The sequence below is a fragment of the Glycine soja genome, chromosome 10 (assembly GCF_004193775.1).
Source record: "Glycine soja cultivar W05 chromosome 10, ASM419377v2, whole genome shotgun sequence".
Taxonomy (NCBI): domain Eukaryota; kingdom Viridiplantae; phylum Streptophyta; class Magnoliopsida; order Fabales; family Fabaceae; genus Glycine; species Glycine soja.
Genome location: NC_041011.1, coordinates 21,197,427 through 21,219,637, shown reverse-complemented (window position 1 = coordinate 21,219,637; position 22,211 = coordinate 21,197,427). Strand labels below are relative to the sequence as shown.

General features: G+C 34.1%; 1 protein-coding gene across 1 annotated transcript; it reads left to right on the top strand.

Moving 5' to 3' along the window:
- The first annotated feature begins 15,578 nt into the window (after positions 1-15,578).
- Positions 15,579-21,314, top strand: LOC114369422 (ubiquitin-conjugating enzyme E2-17 kDa-like). The gene is made up of 5 exons (XM_028326656.1): positions 15,579-15,713; positions 17,091-17,172; positions 19,629-19,756; positions 20,343-20,447; positions 20,928-21,314. Exons 2-5 carry the CDS (start codon positions 17,103-17,105, stop codon positions 21,069-21,071), a joined length of 447 nt encoding a protein of 148 aa, XP_028182457.1. The 5' UTR covers positions 15,579-15,713; positions 17,091-17,102; the 3' UTR covers positions 21,072-21,314.
- Positions 21,315-22,211: the final 897 nt, after the last annotated feature.

Sequence of the window (22,211 nt, the reverse complement as noted above, 5' to 3'; positions counted from 1 at the left end):
TAAAAGAAATAATTACAAAAGTAAGGAAAATAGCCTATCTAACTGAAAAATTTATATCCGAAAGAACTAAGTGGGCAACTCATGTCCCCGACAACGGCACCAAAAACTTGTTAGACTTTTGGCAAGTGTACAAATTTTTGTTTGCAGGTTACATATTTATAAAAAGAGATCGTCTCCACAGGGACATGAGTTATTTAATTCATTCGGATAAAGGTTATCAGTTTAATAGTTGTGTACAAATTTAATCAAAATATCATGGGTTTGTCTAACTAACGAAAGATAATTTAAAGTAACAAAATTACGGAAATAACGGAATTTACTGCATCAGAAATACGTAAAGTTACAAAAACAATAATAACGAGTTTAATTAATTCAAGGAAAATGTAGGATTGAATTTCATCGTTCATCCCCTCAGTATCCTAATAAGATTAACATATATGAAACATTTTCTAACATTATTGATGCATACATTAAGTTACCCCGAGTTGATTCCTCGCACTCGAGAATCCTAAGAATATTTACTGAATATCGATCCCTCGCATATGAAGTAAATATCCTAGAATTTCAATCATAATCTTGTGCTATTTGCAATCAAAATGTTAAGCTATATTCCTAGCAACGTAGCGTAAAGAGTAAAATCATTCAATTCAAATTCTAAGAGTACTTTCCAGTCAATCTTTAAATCCAATTTCATGAAACTAGTGATTAAATAGAATCAAGCATTACGAACAAAATGAAATCACCAATAATGAGTAGAAAAGATTCATACATATATAATATCAAAAGAGATACATAAGGGTACAAAGATTACATTCAATTTGCAGTGCCCGAGCTCCACTTTCCACTTTCTTCTTCACTTCCAGAGCTTCTCACGTTTCTCTCTGCTTCTGGATGTCCCTTTCAGCTTCAAAGACATGGCTATTTATAGAAAAGAGCCAAGAGGTGCAAGTCAATTCGCTCAGGTGACTTGTAGCTCGCCCAGGCGAGTGTGTTGTTTATGGCTGAAGAAATCTGATTAGCCCAGGGGAGCTGGTTGCTAGCCTAGGAGAATGGATGTCTAAAATCTTGGGAAATGACCATTTTGACCTTCCCTTTGACTTTGTATCTAGATCAACAAACAACCATCAAAACCTACAAAATCATGGATGAATCATTCATATTTAAACAAAAACATTAGTAAATGTACAATATATATAAAACAACTAGATTTAAGGATAGTTTATAAGAAAACTATTACAATCGAAAGATAAGTGCTAACATTTTAATCCAAAAAATAACTAAAATATGGCACTTATCAGTTACAAATATGCTCATTTTTCTAGAATGTGAAAATTAAAAACATTTATACGATGTTATCATGCGAAAGCTAATGAATAAACTTATAAATTCACAACTTGAGTCCATGTATTATACAAAATATAACTCATTTCATATACATCATACAACATAAAAGGAAATACATTGAGATATAAAACAATATCTTCTAAGACAAAACTCCATGCTCCAATGACACGCGTTGTCACCTATTTTCCTAAAAAGAAGGGAACTAAAAGAGGTGAGACATAATGTCTCAGTGAGTGCTCTAGGGACTCTAAGGTTGGGTAAGACTTCTCTACTATAACAACCCAATCATTTTCTTCTCATATTTTATCCTCTTTGGGTGTCTATCAAACTCAATCATTTATACAGTTGGGTTTACATCCACTTGATTATAAACACTTTCCTCTGAATTATCCATTGTAATCGTTTACTACACTAGCTCTTATCTTCATTAATATCTTGAGATTCATTCATTAAACACTAAGTTACTTAATTTTATAATACTTCCTCTCTTGTGGTAACTCAAATTTCCTTACTCGAGTTTACTCCCAAACACACGCCTTATGTCAATCTATGCTCAAAGACAATATTTGTTCTAGCCTATACTCACATAGTGTCATTCTAGATATATCTTTCATCGTTCCCTTAAAAAGCTACATCCCATCTCATTACAAGTCACCATAATAATTTAACATATAGATATATATGCATTATTAAAACTATGGATAGAGTCATTCACACATTACATAAGTACAACACAAACCACACATGACATCCACTTCATAAACCACACAAGTTACCTACTCTTGCAAGGATACTCTAACCCATGGGATCAACATAAGACACATGGAGATTCCAAACTGGATAATCTCTGAGGACAAAGTCATACTTCAACTTATTCACCCTCTCCCCGATTAAGCTCAACCACATCCATCAACTTAAAAAAATAAGCACATTTATGATGCATGATCACATAGGATGCACATGGCTTCACTTATCACATCACATGGAGAATCCTATCGCACATGGACTAGGTTTTCTAAACATTTCAAATCTTAGTCATGTACCATGGAATCCACATCTCACACATAAGAATGACACATTACATGTCACACTCATTTCAATACACATAAAATAATGTTCATAGTCAAATTCTATATCATTTTCCTATTATAGCAATTATCTATTAAAACCTATAGTTTGTATATCATTTCTTAAGTTCCTAGGGTATTACCTCCTTTATTTACTTTTACACTCCTATGACCTTTGTACGATGTACATGATATATTTGGAGTTATAATAACTCAATAAAATTTATTCTTATCTTATTTGAAAGATGAGACAACTATCTACAACTTCTATGTTTAACTCAAAAGCTATTTCAATCGTCTACTATGCCTAAAAATAAGAAGAATACAAATTGATTGCATAATCCTGATAGCTTAACCTTTGCTCACTAACTATTCTATATATAGTTACAAAAGTCCAAATAAGGTGAAACCAAAAGCCATTTGTTAGCTAACATCTGGGGCTACTTTTCTTATGCAAACATCTAAGCCTAATTTGATCGTCTTTCTAACTCGTTTTTCACATTAAAATTGCGTCCCTTGTTACTCTTTCCACATCTCTTGATTTCCATATCATTCACCTAAACTAAGATATCTAATTCCTAAGAAAAGATAAAATACTTACACCAAAAACTAAAGAAGAAAATAGCTTAGAAAGGATAGGGGAAACAATCACCTAGAAAGTATAGAGACAAACTCCGACTAACCCGAACGAACTTGATGGCCCTAACTCTTACTAAGGCACATAGGTGTGATTTAAAACACAACCCCACATCACCTATATGCCCCAAGTTTGAAAACTCTTGGGAAGATGAAAATATTAACTATGAGGGGCTCCGCACTTAATCCTAAGACCACTCTATTTTGTGGTGCTCCAAAGGCTTGATGGTCTTCTCTATATATAGGGAAAGGAAAAGACTAAGGTTATTTTCCCAATGTGGGACTCAAGGTGTTTTTCATGATCTAGTGGCCTACTTCGGAGCCAATTTTCTCTAAGATAGAAGGTGCAGGGATGAATTTTAGCTTTTTTAGCAAGCTTTCCAATGTTGCAAACAACACCTCAAACGGACAACTAAAACTCAAGATAGGACATGGTCTTTCTAAGATTTTAATTATAAAACTAACACTTATACAAATTTTCAAGCATTCTAATTATAAGAAGGTAATCTAATACTCATATAACACCAAATATAATATAATATAATATAGATAACAACAACAACGACAACAACAACAACAACAACAATAAAAATAACAACAATAATATACACAAAATACACACGTGTATAGAAATACACACTATCACAACACAAGTACATGCTTAGGACAAAACCAACAATATACAAATAATAATATCAAATATTTACAGAAAATATAACAAAAGGATCCTAATAGGAGTTCTCCTTATAGCATATTTCTAGTACTCAGAACTTGGGGTATTACACTTTTGATCACTAAATTTTTTTAGTGTGGGGCTCTCAAACTCCACCTACTTAATGTCATCCTTAGCCTTGCCCGAATCTTCTGCAAATTTAGAATGCAGCATGGAGAGTTCATCAAAGATGACATCTCTACTCAGAATGAATTTTCTTTCTAAAAAATACCAGATTTTGAATCCTTTATCTTCATAGCCTATAAAGACACCCTTCCTGGCTTTGGGCTCTAACTTACCTTCAACATTGAGTATTCAACAGGTTTGTTAGACCATACCTCAATAAGGTTCTTGAAATCTATGTCAATGGATGGGGAGCAATTCCCAAGATAGTATGTTGTGTTGATTTCCGCATCCCAGAAACTTCCATTCAACCCTGAATTGGATAGCATGCATCTAGCCCTTTCAAACAAGGTCTTGAAGGCCCCTAATAGTCAAAATGGACATAGTCCAATGTGGCCTTTGCAGTGTTCACAACCTTGGGGAATTTCGTCTGATGTTGTTTCCCATAGACACAATGCTCACAAAACTAAAGAGGTTCCACCTTGTGATTTCCAAGTAAACCTCACTTGCTTAGAATTTCCAATCCTTTTTCACTCTTGCGGCCCATACGCAAATGCCACAAAGAATTATCATTGGACGCCTAGCTCCCGGCTTGTGAAACAGTTAAGACTGAGCTTGTCATAATGTGATGCTATCCTCCCTAGAAAAGGACCAGTTACCAGAGCCATGAGCAAGAGGCTCCAAGAGGATTGGGCTAGAGCTGATAAAGAAGGCCTTAGGGTTCTAATGAACCTTAGGGTAGATTTTTGAGCCCATGGGTCAAGGTTGGGTCCACTCTTCTTTGTAAATATTAGAATAGGTTTTTTTTTCTTCTTTTGGGCCTTGTATTTTGGCCATTCTAACAGTATAGGGTTTTAGCCTTGTATTTCAGGGCATTTTGAGTAGTCTTTGTAGTAGGATTTTTTTGTATTTTCATGTATTTTGTCATGGGGGTGAGCTTAGCTATTATAGGGGTGTGTAGCTAAGCTCTAGCTTCTCTTCCTAAGGAGGTGAGCTTAGTTATTAGAGGGGTGTGTGTAGCTAAGCTCTAGCTTCTCAAGGAAGCTTCTCAAGGAGGTGAGGTTAGTTTTTAGATGGGTGTGTGTAGCTAAGCTTTAGCTTCTCAAGGAAGTTTTCTCAAAGAAGCTTCTCAAGGAAGTCTTCTTAAGAAAGCTTCTCAAGGAAGCTACCTAGTCTATAAATAGAAGCATGTGTAACACTATGAAAGTCTTATGAGATACACTTCAAAGTTCCACTTCTCTCCCTCTTTTATTCCTTCAATTTCGTGCTCCCCCCCCCCCCTTCTCTCTTTCTTTTCCTCCATTAAAGCATCCTCTTCAAGCTTCTTATCCAAGGCAATTCTTGGTGGTGAAGCTCCCTCTTCCTTGGCTTATTCCCTAGTAGATGGTGCCTCCCCTCTCCTCTTCTCCTTTGCCTTCCGCTACATCTCCATGGTGTAAAATCACCATTGAAGGACCTCATTGAAGCTCAAAGATCCAGCCTCCATAAAAGCTCCACAAGCAAGCTTCCATCAGAAAATTACTCCAAGGGACGCTTTGGAGACAGACGCTTTGGCTTATCATTTTGCCTTCGTCGTCCCGTCGTAGGGTAGGTTGTGACACATTTTGAATTGATTAATTCTTTGATAAATAAATTTTGATAAAAGACTTTGAAGCCAAACTATAGCAATAAAAAATGAGATTCTTTTATCAAATTGACTAAGTCCTTATCTTAGATTTTCTTGATCATGTTTTTTTGACTTGAATTAATCTGTGCTTATCAAATAAACATTTTGGCATCATCAAAACCTGCATGATATACATTCACAATGTATTTGTTACTACATGTCCTCCCGAGCTTCTTTCGCAAATGTTTTTCTAGTACCACATGCATATGAAAAAGAGAAAACAACATTACATCGCATAATGCATTATTATGAGTTTGTATGATTTGTGTGATTGATGATGTGGATGCCATGAATGCCTTAGGTTGTTGTGTTTTGTGTGAATGGTTTCATCCTTAGTTATGATATTTTGTGATGTGAAACTATTGTGATGACTTAGAATGTGATGCAATCCTCCCCAGAAAGGGATCAGTCACTAGAGCCATGAGCAAGAGGCTCCAAGAGAATTGGGCTAGAGTTTCTGAAGAAGGCCCTAAGGTTCTCATGAACCTCAGGATAGATTTCTGAGCCCATGGACCAAGGTTGGGTCCAATTATCTTTGTACTTATTAGATTAGGATGTCATTATATTTGGTCCTTGTACTTAGGGCTCCATAATGTAGGTAGGGTATCCTAGAAATATAGGATTTTTCAGCCCTTATATTTTAAGGCACCTAGACTAGTTTTTGTATTAGGGGTGGTTTTGTAATTTCACATGCACTAAGTGAATATTTGATGTGTGTGTTGGGAAATAAATTTAATTGAATTGGTAGAAGCCCAATCCAATTAAATTTTAGACTGGGAATTGGTCACTACGTGTTTTAAGCTGAAATTTTTACTTAATTTTCTAGACATCTGGACCAAAATTATGAAAAAAGAACCAAGCGATTTGGATTAAAGGAAAAAATAAGAAAAATCACACAAGTTGGCAGAAAAATCAGTGTACAGGAAAAAAAAGTGAAAGGGAAGTGTGCTTGTTGTTTTGGCTCAAAATTTGTTCTATAATTGGTGCCTATTTTATACCAATCCTAGTTCTGAAATTTCAATTGAAAATTCGTGTGAAAAAAAAGTTCCAAAACTAGAGGTTTCTTGAGTCTTTTTAGTTTGGTTTTTTTACTCTACTCTAGAGTCATTCTAAGTTTCTCTTTGAGTCCAAGCTTGCTTTTATGTGCTTTTCATTGCTTTAATTGTTAATAAATCCCTGAAAATTTGTCTTGTTAAAACTCTATTGATTTAGCTTTCATTTCATTTTTTGGGTCTTTGGTTATTGCTTGTCTCTTTGTTTCCTTGTTTGTGAGTTGCCATATAGGGAATTGGAAAGGAGGATTGGTGCCATCCCTTGAAGAATTTGAGTCAAGAAGCAAGGGGAAAACCACCTTAAGAGCTATTGGACTAAGAAGCACTCCAAATTGAGTGAATCACCAAAAAGAGAACAACCACCAAAATTGAGGACCTTGTTGTAATTTTGTAATTGACAATTTACTTACTTTCATTTCTTTCAAATTTTGTAACAAAAAGGCCTTTCATTGGAAGTAAGTTGGGAGCCTCCAATAGGTCACCCTACTTCCATTTGTGTGTAATAATTTTAGGCAATTTTCCCTTAGGATTGTGAGTGTTTTGTTGGGAACCTTAAATGTGGTCATCCAAACACTCTTAGGATTCGCCTAGTTTACATTTCTTGCTTACTTTCATAGCTTATTTCCTTTACCTTCCATTGTCAAACTACCTAGATAGCTTGCCTTTTACCAATTAGTTTTTAATTTATCATTCACACCTCTTTTAGTGTTTATTTTGGCTAGTTTCAACCATAGTTTCTTTTACCTTTTGTTTTCAAACCCCCAACAAGAAAGAACCATAACTTAGGAACCAACATGAGTCTTCATTCTTCATCTAGTGTTAATGGTGAGGGTTCTACTCCTAAGGACCCCTTGTATAAGATATTAGATGAGTCAAGATCCCTTAAGTTGTGGAAAGAAAGGACTAGCAACATTAAATGCTTCAAATGTCTTGGGAGAGGTCACATTGCCTCTCAATGCCCCACAAAGAAAATCATGATCATAAGGGGTCAAGACATTTATAGTAGTCAAGAGGAGACTACTTCTTGCCTTTCTTCTAGTGGAAGTGAAGATGAGGTAAGGGGTGAAAAGTCTAGTGAGGAAGTTTACCCCCATGAAGAAGGTGACCTCTTAACGTTTCTCTCCTTTTCAAAAATCAAAAGATCGTTTACAGGTCCAATGCCTTAAATGACCTTTTGTTCAGTTAAAATATATCTTGCGAAAAAAATAAAAACAACTTAACCAAACATTTAGTTCTCAAATAACTTTGTAGGTCTGATTTCCTCATCACAATTGAGGAATACGTAGGAGCAAGGTAAATATCCTTGTTGACCACAAAAAGATAAAAAATACAAAAGGCATAAAAACATAAAAAAAGGGAAAATAAAACAAATCGAAGACATGATATTGCACACTTGGTTAAAGGTTGTCGTCCCTTGTGACGGACGCGTGGGGTGCTAATACTTTCCCCGTGTGTAAAAACAACTCTCGAACCTTTCGCAATTAAAGTTTGTAGACTACACCTTTCCTCAAATAAACGTTGGTGGCGACTCTACACGCCTTCCTCCCTTGGAAGACGCACACGTGAGCCCAACGTCACCCTCCCGCTGAAGGGTAGGTCATGACACTATACCAACAAGATACATTTACTTTTCGGTAGCCCATCACTTAAGAACTCCACAGTTAAGCCTGTTTGGCTTGGAGCAATTTTGGTATAGGTGACCTTCTGGAAAGTTTTCTAGAAATCATCCGAGTGAGGACAAAGCACGTTGAAATATTCTCATGTTTATTTGTGGGGTTAGTCATTGATCTTGGAAGCAAGAAGAGTTGATTGTCAAGGTCTCGAAAAGGCTACCTATGGAAGGTTTTGACCGGTGGAGGGTTCTGACCAACAAGGTTGTTGAGTGAAGTTCCACCGCGTGAAGTGTTATAGTGTGAGAGTCATCAAGAAGTCAACAATTAGTGGTGTTACAAATGGCATCAAAGCAAACCTTTCTCCTAGTACAGTGTGGTTTGAGGATGAACCAAGCAGAAGCTGGTAGGCATGTAACACCCTAGACGAGTCACACTAGAATGAGAGGGTCTAGAGGCTGTGCAGGTATGAGATTGTACAATTGAGGATGACTTAAAGGAATTATTTGGTATTACCTGATATAGCTCCATGTAGAGCTTGTAGACCTTGGATCTTCTTCATCAATTGAGTCCCTTGCTTCTTAAAGATCAATGGCAGCAGAATGGAGAAGGAGGAAAGGTGATTGGAGACACCACTTCAAGGAGAAAATGAGTCAAGAACAAGCTCACCACGATAGGAAGCCATGGATAAGAGCTTAAAGGTAGAAGAAGATGAGTGGAGGGAGAGGGAGAGAAGGGACACAAAATTTATGCCATAAATGAGGTCTGAACTTTGAAGTGTAATTTCTCAAATAATCAAAGTTCAAAAAATGCAAACACAAGGCCTCTATTTATAGCCATGTCACACAAAATTAGAGGGAAATTTGAATTTCTATTCAAATTTCACTTAAATTTGAATTTGAATTTGTGGAGCCAAATTTGGAGTCAAAATTTCACTAATTATAATTAGTGAATTTTAGCTATGGTTCAGCCCACTAATCCAAGATCAAGTTCAAGATTCTCCACTAAGTGTATTTAGGTGTCATAAGGCATGTAAAACATGAAGGATATGCACAAAGTGTAACTATATGATGTGGTAATGGGGTGTAGCAAGCAAATTGATTGAGGTCGTACCCGAATCAAATAAACATTAAAAATGCAGTATCTAGGAAGTGATCCTAGGTCGTCTCCCAACGAGCAATGGTCAACCAAACGTTCATAACAGATAGTAGGAAAATAGTAACGAATTGGGGGGGGGGTTGTTTGCTTTTGTAAATTAAACAGCGAATAGATGTGAATTAGAAAATATCATAATTAAAACATGTTGCTTCCCCATTGATTCACAAGCAAGTCTCTTATCCTAGGTTAAGAGAGTTTATCCTTTATCAGTTCAACCACTTAATCCAACCCTAAATTAAATTACTAAGCGAAATTTAACATAAGGCATTCATTATGTGATTAAGCAACACATACACCAATTAATCATGAACGATCATTAAGCATGAACGTAACATTAAGCGCAGACACAATTAATCAAGCACTAAGCATGCATGAATTAATAGCAACAAATACAGAGTAATTTGTGAAGAGGAAAAACTGATCAGAATTTAATAGTAATAATAGAACCTCAAAGAGAGTTGTGCTTGATCCTCAAGAGAAAACAACGTTGGAGACTTAGCCTTCCATTAATCAATAGAAAACGAAATTGTAGTAGAAACGAAGAAAACTAGAATTATTCTCCAAAACGAAAAAGAAACTAAAACAAATTGAGAGTAGCACTCTAAAACTAAAATGAAAAAGAGAGAGAGGAGAGGAGAGAGAGAAGAGAGAGAAGAGAGAGAAGAGGGAGAGAGAGAGAAGAGAGCCTAAACTAGAACCTTGGTGCTGTTATATAGTTTTTAGCCCCAAAGCTTACAAATCTGTTTTAAATCCAAGCCCATAAATAAAATAAAATCTAGATAAGATAAGATAAGATAAGATCTAGATGAAATAATATTTAGATGAGATCAAATCTAAATAATATCTAGATAAGATAAAATGTAGATAAGATAAAATTTGGTAGAATAAAATAGTCTGCTCTCTTCAAGTCCAAGCCCAATTCTGGATTCAAGCCCAATTCTGGATTCAAGCCCAATTGCTTATAATCCTCCTGAAATTAAATTAAAAACACAAAATTAATCCAATAGGCCCAAATGATAAAATTGCATAATTAATTTGACAATTAAGGCTAATCAGTAATTAAAATGGTGACAAAAAGGGTTAAGAAATATGAGAAAATGATGACACATCACAAATGCTTACCTCCCCCTTAGGAAGGTCCAACATTTAATTGGATTGGGTTTCTCCCAATTCAATTAAATTTCTCTCTCAACACATACACATCAAATAGTTCACTTAATGCATGTGAAATTACAAAACTACCCCTAATACAAAAACTAGTCAAGGTGCCCTAAAATACAAGGGGTAAAAAATCCTACATTACTAGGGTACCCTCCCTACACTATGGAGCCCTAAATATAGGACCCAAAAATAATGAAACCCTAATCTAATATGTACAAAGATAAGTGGACTCATACTTAGCCCATGGGCCAAAACTCTACCCTAAGGCTTATGAGAACCCTAGGGCCTTCTTGAGCAACTCTGACCCAATCTTCTTGGTGTCTTCTATCCAATGCCCTTGGGGGGTAGGATTACATCATCACCTATACCAAAACAAGATGCATATACTTTTTTGTTTCCCATCATTTAAGAACTCCACAGTTAAGTATGCTTGACTTAGAGCAATAATGGGATGAGCGACCTTCTGGAAAGTTTCCTAGAAAGTGTATGAGTGAGGATAAAGCATGCTAAAATTCTCGTGTTGGTTTGCATGGACAATCATTGATCCTGAAAGCAGCCAAAGCAGATTTTTGAAGTCTTGAAAAGGGCTATCTACGGAGAGTTTTGACTAATGAGAATGTTGAGTGAAGTGTCCTAGTGTGTGAGCTGCCAAGAAGTTGACAATTAGGGGGTTACAAATGGTATCAGAGCCAACCTCTTTTCCAATACAGTGTAGTTCGAGGACGAACTAGGCAAAAGCTAGTGGGCATGTAACACCCCGACGAATCACCCCAGAAAGAGAAGGATCTAGAGGTTGTGTAGGTATGAAATTGTACAGTTAAAGATGACTTAATGAATTAATTGGTACTACCTATACCAACAAGATGCATCTACTTTTTGGTAGCCCGTCACTTAAGAACTCCATAGTTAAGCGTGTTTGGCTTGGAGCAATTTCTAGATGGGTGACCTTCTAGGAAGTTTCCCAAAAAACATGTGAGTGAAGATAAAGCACGCTGAAAAAGTCTCGTGTTTATTTGTGGGGTCAGTCATTGATCCTGGAAGCAGGCAGAGTTAATTGTCAAGGTCTTGAAAAGGCTACCTATGGAAGGTTTTGACTGGTGGAAGGTTTTGACCAACAAGGATGTTGAGTGAAGTGTCACTGTGTGAAGTGTCTAATGTGAGAGACTTAAGAATGCATCTTGTTGGTCATAGCCACAGAGATTTGCAATGGGAGGACCCTATAACAATGATATAAAACACCAAGTTAGAGAGGTTCTAACTACAACGACCGACCTAAGAATGCCTAAGTCATCCATAGTGCTAAACCATGACGACCCTCTGTTAGTCAGAGTCTTCATAAACAACATAGAGGTACATAAATTACTTATAGATATTGGTAGCTCAATAGATATCATGTTCTGTGTATTTTTTAAGAAGATGAAAATACCTCAAATAGAATTACTGCCCTTCAACGAATACATGATAGGATTTTTAGGGCACCATATCACTCATGTTGGGTATGTTAAACTGCATGTCATATTTAGGACAACAACAATCACACAGACAATAGCTGTAAGGTTTATAATGGTAAAGATCAAGTCATCCTTATTAGACTATTGAGAAGTGTACCAATGTCGTCGCAAGTTACAGATTTTATAAAAGAGATCGTCTCCACAAGGACATGAGTTACTCAATTCCTTCATATAAAAGCAAATAGTTCAATAGTTATATACAACAAATTCAATTGAAATATCATGGGTTTAATGGAAATAACAAAAATAACAAAAGTAACAGAATAATGGAAATAACGAAAACAACGAAATTATTGTGTTGGAAATACGTAAAATTACGGAAACAATTAAAATAGTTTTCAAGAAAAACATAGGATTGGATTTCATCATTCATACCCTCAATATCCAAATAATATTAATACATATGAATCATATTATAACATTACTGATGCACACATTAAATCACCCTGAATCAATCCCTTGCATTCGAGAATCCTAAGAATATTTATTGAATATCGATTCCTCACATATGAAATAAATATCCCAGCATTACAATCATAATCTCGTGCTATTTGCAATTAAAAGATTATGCTTTATTCATAGAAATATAACATAAAGAGTAAATTCATTCAATTCAAATTCTAAGAGTACTTTCTAGTCAAACTTAAAATCTAATTTCATGAAATTAGTGATCAAATAGAATCAAGCATTACGAATAGAATGAAATCAACAATAATGAGTAAAAAATATTCATACATATATAAAATTTCAAAAGAGATACATAAGGGTTCAAAGATTACATCCAAACCTTTGGAGAAACTAGTTGATCATTGTGTAGAGCACAAGATCAATAGGAGGCGATCCGTGGTTGCAAATCTGCAGCTCAATGCCACTTTTCTCCCCTTTCTCTCACCTCTTTGTGGTGTCTTCTCCTTTTGGTCTACACTCTAGGTTTTTGCTTCCTTGTTGTGCATGGCTTTTTATAGAAAATGAGCCAAGAGGTGCCAGACCAACTTGCCCAAGCGAGCTGATTGCTTAAGGCCGAAGACATTCCACTCGCCCAAGCAAGTTGTTTCCTTAAGGTTGAAGAAACTCCACTAGCCTAGGCGAGCTGGTTGCTAGCCTGAGTGAATGATACTCTGAAATATTACAAAAATGACCCTTTAACCCTTCATCTTTGACTTGGTTTCTGGATCAGCAAACAACCATCAAAACATAAGGAATGCATGGATGAATCTTCCATATTCAAACAAAAACAATATATAAAACAACTAGAATTAAGGGAATTTTATAAGAAAACTATTACAATCAAAAGATAAGTGCTAGCATTTTAATCCCAAAAACAACTAAAATATGACACTTATCAGTCTTATAACACATCTTGGGAAGGCAGACATTTAACGCCTTAGGAGTTGTAGTCTAGATAGTTCATTTGGCAATGAAGTTCCTTAATCATAATATGCAGGTCATAACCTTGAAAGGAGATCAAAAGAATGCTCGGGGATGCTATAAAAAGGTCATTGAAGAAGATGGATGTGGAAGATATGGAGTACGAACCTAGGCTGAGAGGATGATCTAAGGTAATGTTTACAGAGTTAGATTGCAGGGATGACAATAAGAAAGAGAAATGGATATCACATTGATTTTAATTTGCAGGTTTGGTTTCATTTAACAAATACAAAAAATATAAAAAAATTACAAAAATAACATCGATTTTGTCAAAATCGATGTTGTATTATGCTATATAACATCAGTTCTTTCCAAAACCGATGTTGACATAACCAATATTGTAAGGGAAAGACCCGATGTAGAATACGATTTTCAACATTGGTTTTATAATCAATGTGAAAAATGACCTACTTTTAATTTTGGTCATTTCAACATCAATTTAAAACTGATGTCGAATGTCCTCTATAACCAATGTTAATGGCTTATTTGTTAGTAGTGTAGGGGAAAAACACACTCGTCTCAAAGTCAGAAAAGAGGATGACCAAACAACTTCCATTGGGGCCTATCTAGAAGGAAACATGAAAATAAAGTTGTCCTCGTTTTTACAGGAGAATGTTGATGTATTCACTTGGAAACCAACAAAAATGCCAGGAATAAACCCTAATTTTTTTTGTCACAAATTAGCAGGTAATCACTTTGTGAAGCTGGTATTTCAAAGGAGGAGGAAAATGACTTCACAGTTATTAGATTGAGAAGGGGGTCAAAGAATTGTTAGATGCCAGGTTCATCAGGGAAGTGAAGTATACAACATGGTTAGCTAATGTTGTACTCGTCAAAAAACAAAATGACAAATATGCATTGATTATAGTGACCTAAACAAATATTGTCCTAAAGACTCATATCCACTGCTGAACATAGACAAATTAGTGGATGGATCATTTGAGTATAGGTACATGAGCTTTAGGGTACAACCAAATTTCATTGCATCTAAAGGATGAAGGAAAGACAACTTTCATGACTGAATACAACAACTATTGCTATAAAGTCATATCTTTCAGGGTTAAGAATGTAGGTGCCACATATCAATAGATGAACACAATTTTTTAGAAATAGAGAGAATGAAACCTAGAAGTGTATGTTGATGACTTGATTGTTAAAAGCAGCAGCACTCCGAAAGAACACATAGAAGACTTAAAAGAAACTAAAATATTATAATTGAATAGTTGTTCTATTACAATTTTTGTAATTAAGTAATTGAAGTTATTTTTAGTGACTTGAAACTGCTAGAAAAATAATAATGTGTAACAATTATTACAAAATTGTAAATGATCAAAGAAGTAGTTACATTTTTTTTAATTTAGGAACTTAATTAAAAAGATTTCAAATAGTTTTGTATCTATTCATGTATTAAACATTTTAATTAGGGTTAAATATTTTTTTGATACATGTAGTCTATTTTGATACACGCATATTAAAATTTTTATAAATTATAAAATTACATATTTATCTTATTCAAACGTTAAAATGTTAGTAAGTAGTATATAAATAATTAATATTATTAATATTAATAGCAGTCACGTGTAAAATAGTAAAATACTAATTGCATAACTAATTTTTAATCTATTTTATAAATATATATATATATATATATATATATATATATATATATATATTTGAGAGTAGAATAACAATCTAGAATAATAAAAGATTTAATGATTTTTTGGGTTCAATTTATTCATGTTAATGTGTTCAATTAAGTGTTATATTTAAAAAAAATATTAAATTAGGTTCTTTATATTTAAAATTTTAACAAGTTTTTCATTTTTTAAAATATTTTCAATTTGGTGTGGTTTCATTTAAAATAAATTATGATCATATTTATTTAATTTTTTTTTGGAGTATATGGAATAAAAGGTGAGACTAAATTGAACTTATTTTGAAAAAATAAAAAATCTAATTCAACATTTTAAAGTAAAAAACTGAACCATTTTTTAAAAACATAGGACCTAATTAAATTAAACTATAGAATAATAAGAGGATGATATTGAAGACTAAGTAATTAAATCATTATAAAAAGAAGATAAAAAGTGGGATAAAAATTATTTGGCTCACGTGCATGGCAAACATCGAATGGACGCATCACGCACGGAAGATTATATAAGGAATAGCCTCAGCGACTCACTCTTCCACTCCTCAACGCTTTCTCATCGCTGATCAAACTTCAAACCCTAGCTAGGATTTCAAGGTATGTCGTACCCTTTTTGATTCTTTCGATTTTGATCTCTGTACTTCTTCTCTGTGCGTTTGCTTTGCTTGATCGTATATCATCACCAAGGCGGAATTTGATTTTTGGAATTTTAGGGTTTGATTTCGCTTTTTTCTATTTGTTTTCCTGATTTTATTTCGTTCTTGCTTTTTGACAGCAGAACTGGTAGTTTGTGTTTGTTGTTTGTTTTTTGGGTTCTTGGAGATTGTGATATTTGGTGCTGGGCACTCAACTATGCGTATGTGAACCATGTGTAGCGTAACAGTTGTTGTTAACTAGGGGTCCTTTGATTAGTTTGGTCGAAATCTAAACGATGGTCGCGATAGAACTTAAAATATTTTTTTACTCGTCGTAGTTAATAATCTTAAATTCGAGATAGATAGTACAAAAAAGAAGTTTGGTTCTGAATTGAATTTAGATTGCTCTGTTGCAAAATCTTTTTGCTGTATGGTCTACTTAGTTTGAAGAAATCAGAAGAAGACAATTCTGTGTTTAAATATGGTTTCCGTGATATTTTCTACGACGGATTTTTTTATTTTATTTTATAAATTAACTATTTGTACTCCCCCTTGAATTGGCTATTATGCTATCATGGTGGCTCGCTTTTGTTTTTTGTGCTAATTTAAATCAGTTCCTCTGTTTTCTTTTTGTGAAATGAATAAGCTGGTTTATATGTTGTCCCCTCCTGCTGAAAAGAATGGTCATTTTAGAAGCTTAGTTTGTTTCAAATTGTCTGTCATTTTGAAAATCAAACCAAGAAAACATTAATGTTTTTATTTTTTTAATTTAATGGTTGTTTCTTGGTGAGTGTGTGTGTACCAATCCTGCAAATAGCTTCTCTGCTGGCAGGGTTCCCCAGGCCCCACCTCCTTGTGCTCTAAGCAGCCCATTTGGTGTTTTCTTCTTATGGTTGTATTGTGGCATTCTCATGAAGTGGAAGGATTAAGAGCCATCCAAACGAAGGCTTAAATGATAATTATTTTTGAATGAAAAGAGTAGTTTTGTTTACCTGTCAAAATTTTATCAATTATTTTGTATCAAGTTTGATTCAAAATTGACTTTTGATCTTTTGCAAAAATCCTTTTTAGATATGGCTAATTGATTTGAAAAGGCTGCAATAATTTTTTACTTATTTATTGTTTGTACTACCTTCATTTGTTGTAATTTTAATTTAGTTTTGGATTTCTTAGACTGAGTGTGAGTATATGGCCCCCTTTTTCTGTCCTCAGAATTAGTGCTCAAGGTTTTATTCATTCTGTTTTGGAGACTGAGTAATGGGCAGTATTAAATGCATTTATATTGGTTCACAAATTGCACCGAAAAGTAAGAAGCCTGAAATTTGTGTTTTAAATTTAGGTACACTTAACGATGGCTTCAAAACGCATTACTAAGGAGTTGAAGGATCTGCAGCAGGACCCTCCTGTTTCCTGCAGTGCTGGTTTGTTTGCCTGACATTATCTTTATTATTTAATTTCCTCTTTGTCTCTCACTCTATTGTGTGTATGTGTGCCTGCATAATACATTTGCAAGCAAAATAGATTAATATTTCTATTTCTGGAGCAGTCTACTTTCTCATGAGTACAAATGCTTTTCTTATATTCTCTTTGGACTTCTTATCGTAATCTTTTATTTCTTTTAACATATTTGTCATTTTGTAATATAAATTGTGGCTATTAAACTTGCCATACAGTTCTCTCAACTGATTTGGAGTGCGGTTTATTTATTGGCCTAAAACAGTTATGGTGCCGATATAATGCCATGGCATGGTGTCTTTTATGCTTGCCGCCAAACTGTGTTTTATGGCACTGTGTGCCATTTCTGCCACAGTGGACCTTTTTTTTTAAAATTGTCCTCTTACGACAAAGGGGTTTTCTCCTCATCTCACACAAACCTGCCAAGCTACACCAATACTAACTCTGATGACCTTCATGACCACCACCCTTGCTAGTAGTGACCTGAATTATGGCTGCTGGAGCTCTGGCAGCCATTTTCTGACTACTATTTCTGGCTGCCACCACTAATGTTTTCTTTTTTCTTCTTCCTTTCATCTTTCTTCTGCTCTGCTTGTTCTTTGTCTGTCAGTCTCTGTCTTCATCTGCCGTTTTTTTTCTATTCTTGTTCTCTGTCACTTGGAATTTTCTTTTTCTTATTCTCTGTTATTTGCTTTGTTCCCCTGTTCCTTCAGTGTTTCTGCAACATTTATTCATTGGGTCACTTCAACATCTTGTTATGCATGCTTGTTCTGTTCTGTTATTTGCTTAATTTTCTGTTCTCTGTTATTTTTAATACAATTTGTTTTCTGCTTAAGTTTTTATTTCCCCAGAATTTCAGTCCATATTCTCTGTTTTCTAACTTTCTCTATATGTTGCTACCAATCCTCCTCACTTCTAGGACAACGTCAAGCCAAAATGAAAGTCAAGTATATTCCGTTTTTAATTTATTTGTGCTATATTTATGCTTTTGCCATAAGCTGCCACACCGTCTGCCATGTGTATGGCATATTTTTGGCTGACTTCCTAAGCTGCCATCCACCATTATACGTGGACAATATGAAAAAATGGTCTTTTGAGAACATTGTGATTTGTTTGAATTGAAGATATGATAGTTACGTAAAGTTGCAGGTCATTCGTGTTTGGCGTGTACACCATTTTTTCATGGATGGTATGGAAATGCAAGAACTGTAGGAGAAACTGTGGGTAACACAGTTGCTAATGATAACATATGTGGATTCGATTTTAATTAAGAGAAAGAAAAGGAAACTTACTCCAATCTCACTTCTATTTTGCATTACACAAAATCGTTCCTATTTATAAAACCCACACAAACCCCTCCTATTCTATTAATATAAATAAAATACTCTTAATTGTAACATATTTATAAAAATAGAAGTTTCTAGTTGTAATGTTTAACATATAGAAGGGGTTTGTATCTATGTTATCAAGAGCAAAATATAGTGCTGCTAGAGTGATGGAGCAGAGCAGAGCAGCCAAAGGTCGCGATCTGGACATTGTAGTGTCATTGTGACCACTACGGTGTCACATATAATTTGGCTGTGACAGTGAAGTCTACCTAGAATCTGGAAAATGCTCTAAAATCTTATGTGTTTAGTGTTAAATTGCAGGGTGTTTTCATTTTATTTAAAAGAACAAATTGTTCCTGAGTTTTTTAGCCTGAATCTGCACAACCCAATCCTTTTTTCCTTTGTTTTCCTCCTGTCACTCTGTTTTTCCACTCATTAGACAGCAGCTCCTAAACATACTTTCCATGTCCTCTTTTTCTCAGTTTTGTTGTTTCTAAATTCATGTTCAATTCTTTTTTCCCTTTTGTTGTTTTCTTTTGTTCATTTTTTTGTGCTATTTTTTTTGGAAAAAAAACTGCTATGCTTTTTGTCCTTTGTTCAAATTTTGTGGTTTGTTAATTTTTATTGTTAATTTCAATTATTTTGAATTGAGTAATTTTTTTATTTTTCAGAATATACATGTATCTAGTATTAATTATTTATTTAATATGTCTAATGTGTGTATATGCACCACTATTTGGGATTTTGATAATTATAATGAGACAATCTTTAATTGGGATATTTTTGTCAATTTTTTATACAAAGTAAAGATTTTGTAAAATAGGTGGGCAAATGCCTAACTATTAGAGAAGGGTACTATTACTGAATAAGGATTAGATGGAAAATGCCTAATATGTCTTGGTTGAGAGTAGCAGAAGCTATATGTAGATAGGTTATGATGTTTTGATAAACGGTTCATGTAGGCCCAACAACTAAGTAGGGTTTGTTTAGTTACATATAAAAATGGAAAACAATATGTAATATTGAATATTACCTTGTAGTTATGTATCTATGGGAAGCTTATCATGAATCTTATGTATTCCATTCTTGAGTAGGCCCTGTTGGTGATGACATGTTTCATTGGCAAGCTACAATTATGGGTCCAACTGACAGTCCTTATGCTGGTGGTGTATTCCTGGTGACCATTCACTTCCCACCAGATTATCCATTTAAGCCACCAAAGGTAACTAACTAGGCCTAAAGCTTCTTGATGGATTCAAGTACTTGCTATGCGTGTTACTTTATAAGCAATTTCTTATAGGATATTGAAATCAATATATATATATATATATTTGCGGAGTGAAATACCTGTCCTTTTTCTTTGAAATTGAATTGTTTGTTTTGCACTTTTTCTTTTGGCTAAATATTCTTCTGTAGTTGGCATGGCATGACATTGGGTTCAACCATTTTTTGCTTTCAGAATATAATATTGAGACATCTCTGATTAATAATGCTTTCATTCGTAAACTACAATGAAAACAAAAGCCTTCCTATATTGACATGTACTCAACGAGATATTTGAATCTGTAGGTGCAAAGTGATGAAGTACCCCATTGTCAGTTTTGTATTAGCATCTTCGTGAAGCATTTATGGTCCACTGTCTTATATTTCTTATTTACAATGTTTTGCTTTTGACCTTTTCTCTGATTTCACTGAATCTGTTTTCCCTTATATTGAGACCCAAAGTATTTTTTGTGCATATGTTATCTTTGGTTGAATATGTCGGTAGTTTAGGTTTGGGCAATGTATTTATAATGTGGCTTTTGTAGGTTTCCTTCCGAACCAAGGTATTTCACCCTAACATAAACAGCAATGGAAGTATCTGTCTGGACATTCTGAAAGAGCAGTGGAGTCCTGCCCTTACAGTTTCCAAGGTATTAGGCTTTATACGTGTCATTTTCCTTGCCTAACTTCACCAATTTGTTTTCTTGATGATTTAATGCATCAGTAGATCCTTGAACTTTTTAGGAATTTTTAATTAGGTCCCTAAACTAAAAATTTGTAATCAGGTCCTTGATCTCGTAAAATTTCTGGAGTTAGTTTATGGCAGTTTGAAACAACCAATAAGTAACAATTTGTTGTGGTTTTACTAACTCCAAGGACTCCATTACAAAAATTATAGGAAGATCTCAATTACAAATTTTATTAGTTTAGGGACCTAAATTAAAATTTCTAAAAAGTTCAGGATCTACTTTAATTAACCTGTTTTGATAAAAATCTTAAGGAAATAATAGCTATTCTTGTTGAAGTTTTGAATTTAACATCTAAAGAAAATGTGAAAGCTGTGGATTAGAGCCGATATTTATTCAAGTATTCAGACTTAATTACTTAATTATTAATGCAATTTGTTGTAGGTGCTACTTTCAATTTGCTCCCTGCTGACAGATCCCAACCCGGATGATCCTTTGGTGCCTGATATTGCTCACATGTACAAGACTGACAGAGACAAGTACGAGAGCACTGCCCGTTCTTGGACTCAGAAATACGCCATGAGCTAGAAGAAAATATCTTTATTGTTCTGGTGACAGCTTATGTGCGCAAAACAAGTTGTTTGGGGATATGTCAGTATATAATATACATATACAAGTAGTTCTGCTTTGATACTTTATAATAATTAAAACCCTGGATTTTTTTTTTCGATTTGATCGCTTTTTTTTTTCTTTTAGAATCGTTTGTTTTGTTTACTAATGTTGATAGAATTGGTCGGGTCATGGCAAAGGGAATAATTCATGGTTCATTCATTACAATGGATTCTTATAATTTTAAAACTTGATTAAGTCCTCTAAGTTAATCAATGAAATTTTACTAAATCTTATTAAAATGGATTCTTTTATGTGAAAAGTGACATTCTCTAGAAATTTCTCTTTAATCTCCCAACTTTTTGGGACAAAGTTTTTTGAATTGCAGGTATTTACCAATTATATCGTGAAGGTTCATGCTATTCTCAGTTTTCATTTAGCTCCACTCTTTCAACTCTTATTTTTTGGTTTTATTGATATTTCCAAAATATCCTCTCACCTTTGCATTTCTTATTTTGTAGATTTTTCGAAAACTGTAATTAGTTTTCATTACAAAATTAGATTTTGTTTACATTGTAGAAAGTAGTTTTCATAAAATTATTATTTTATTATGTTTCTGTTTATATATATATATATATATATATATATATATATATATATATATATATATATATATATATATATATATGAGATTTTGAAGAGTAGGAATAGTTTGTATTGGTTTTGCAGAGTTATTCGGTTCATTGGTCAAGTAATATCATTACGAATCTACAAAATATCACTAATGGGTGTGGCCTAGGGTTGGAAATGGGTAGGGTTGGATGGGGTTCTACATAAATCTGTTCTGATTTATATTTTTATAGTTTAAGCCTGAGTCTGGTATTTGTCACGAGCCTACAGGACCCTCCCTGTCTTTGTAAAAGTTTCATCAGATCAACTAATCCATTTAAAGGTTTCTTTTATATTAAGAAATGTAAAGAAATAATTTTTTAAATAAAATCAAAGATTTCCTTTAAAAATAATAAGACAACTTTAAATCATAAGATATGGACAAAATTTGTCTATAAATATTATATGTAACATGTTATCAATGTTTTAAGTCTCACCAAAAGAAAAGAG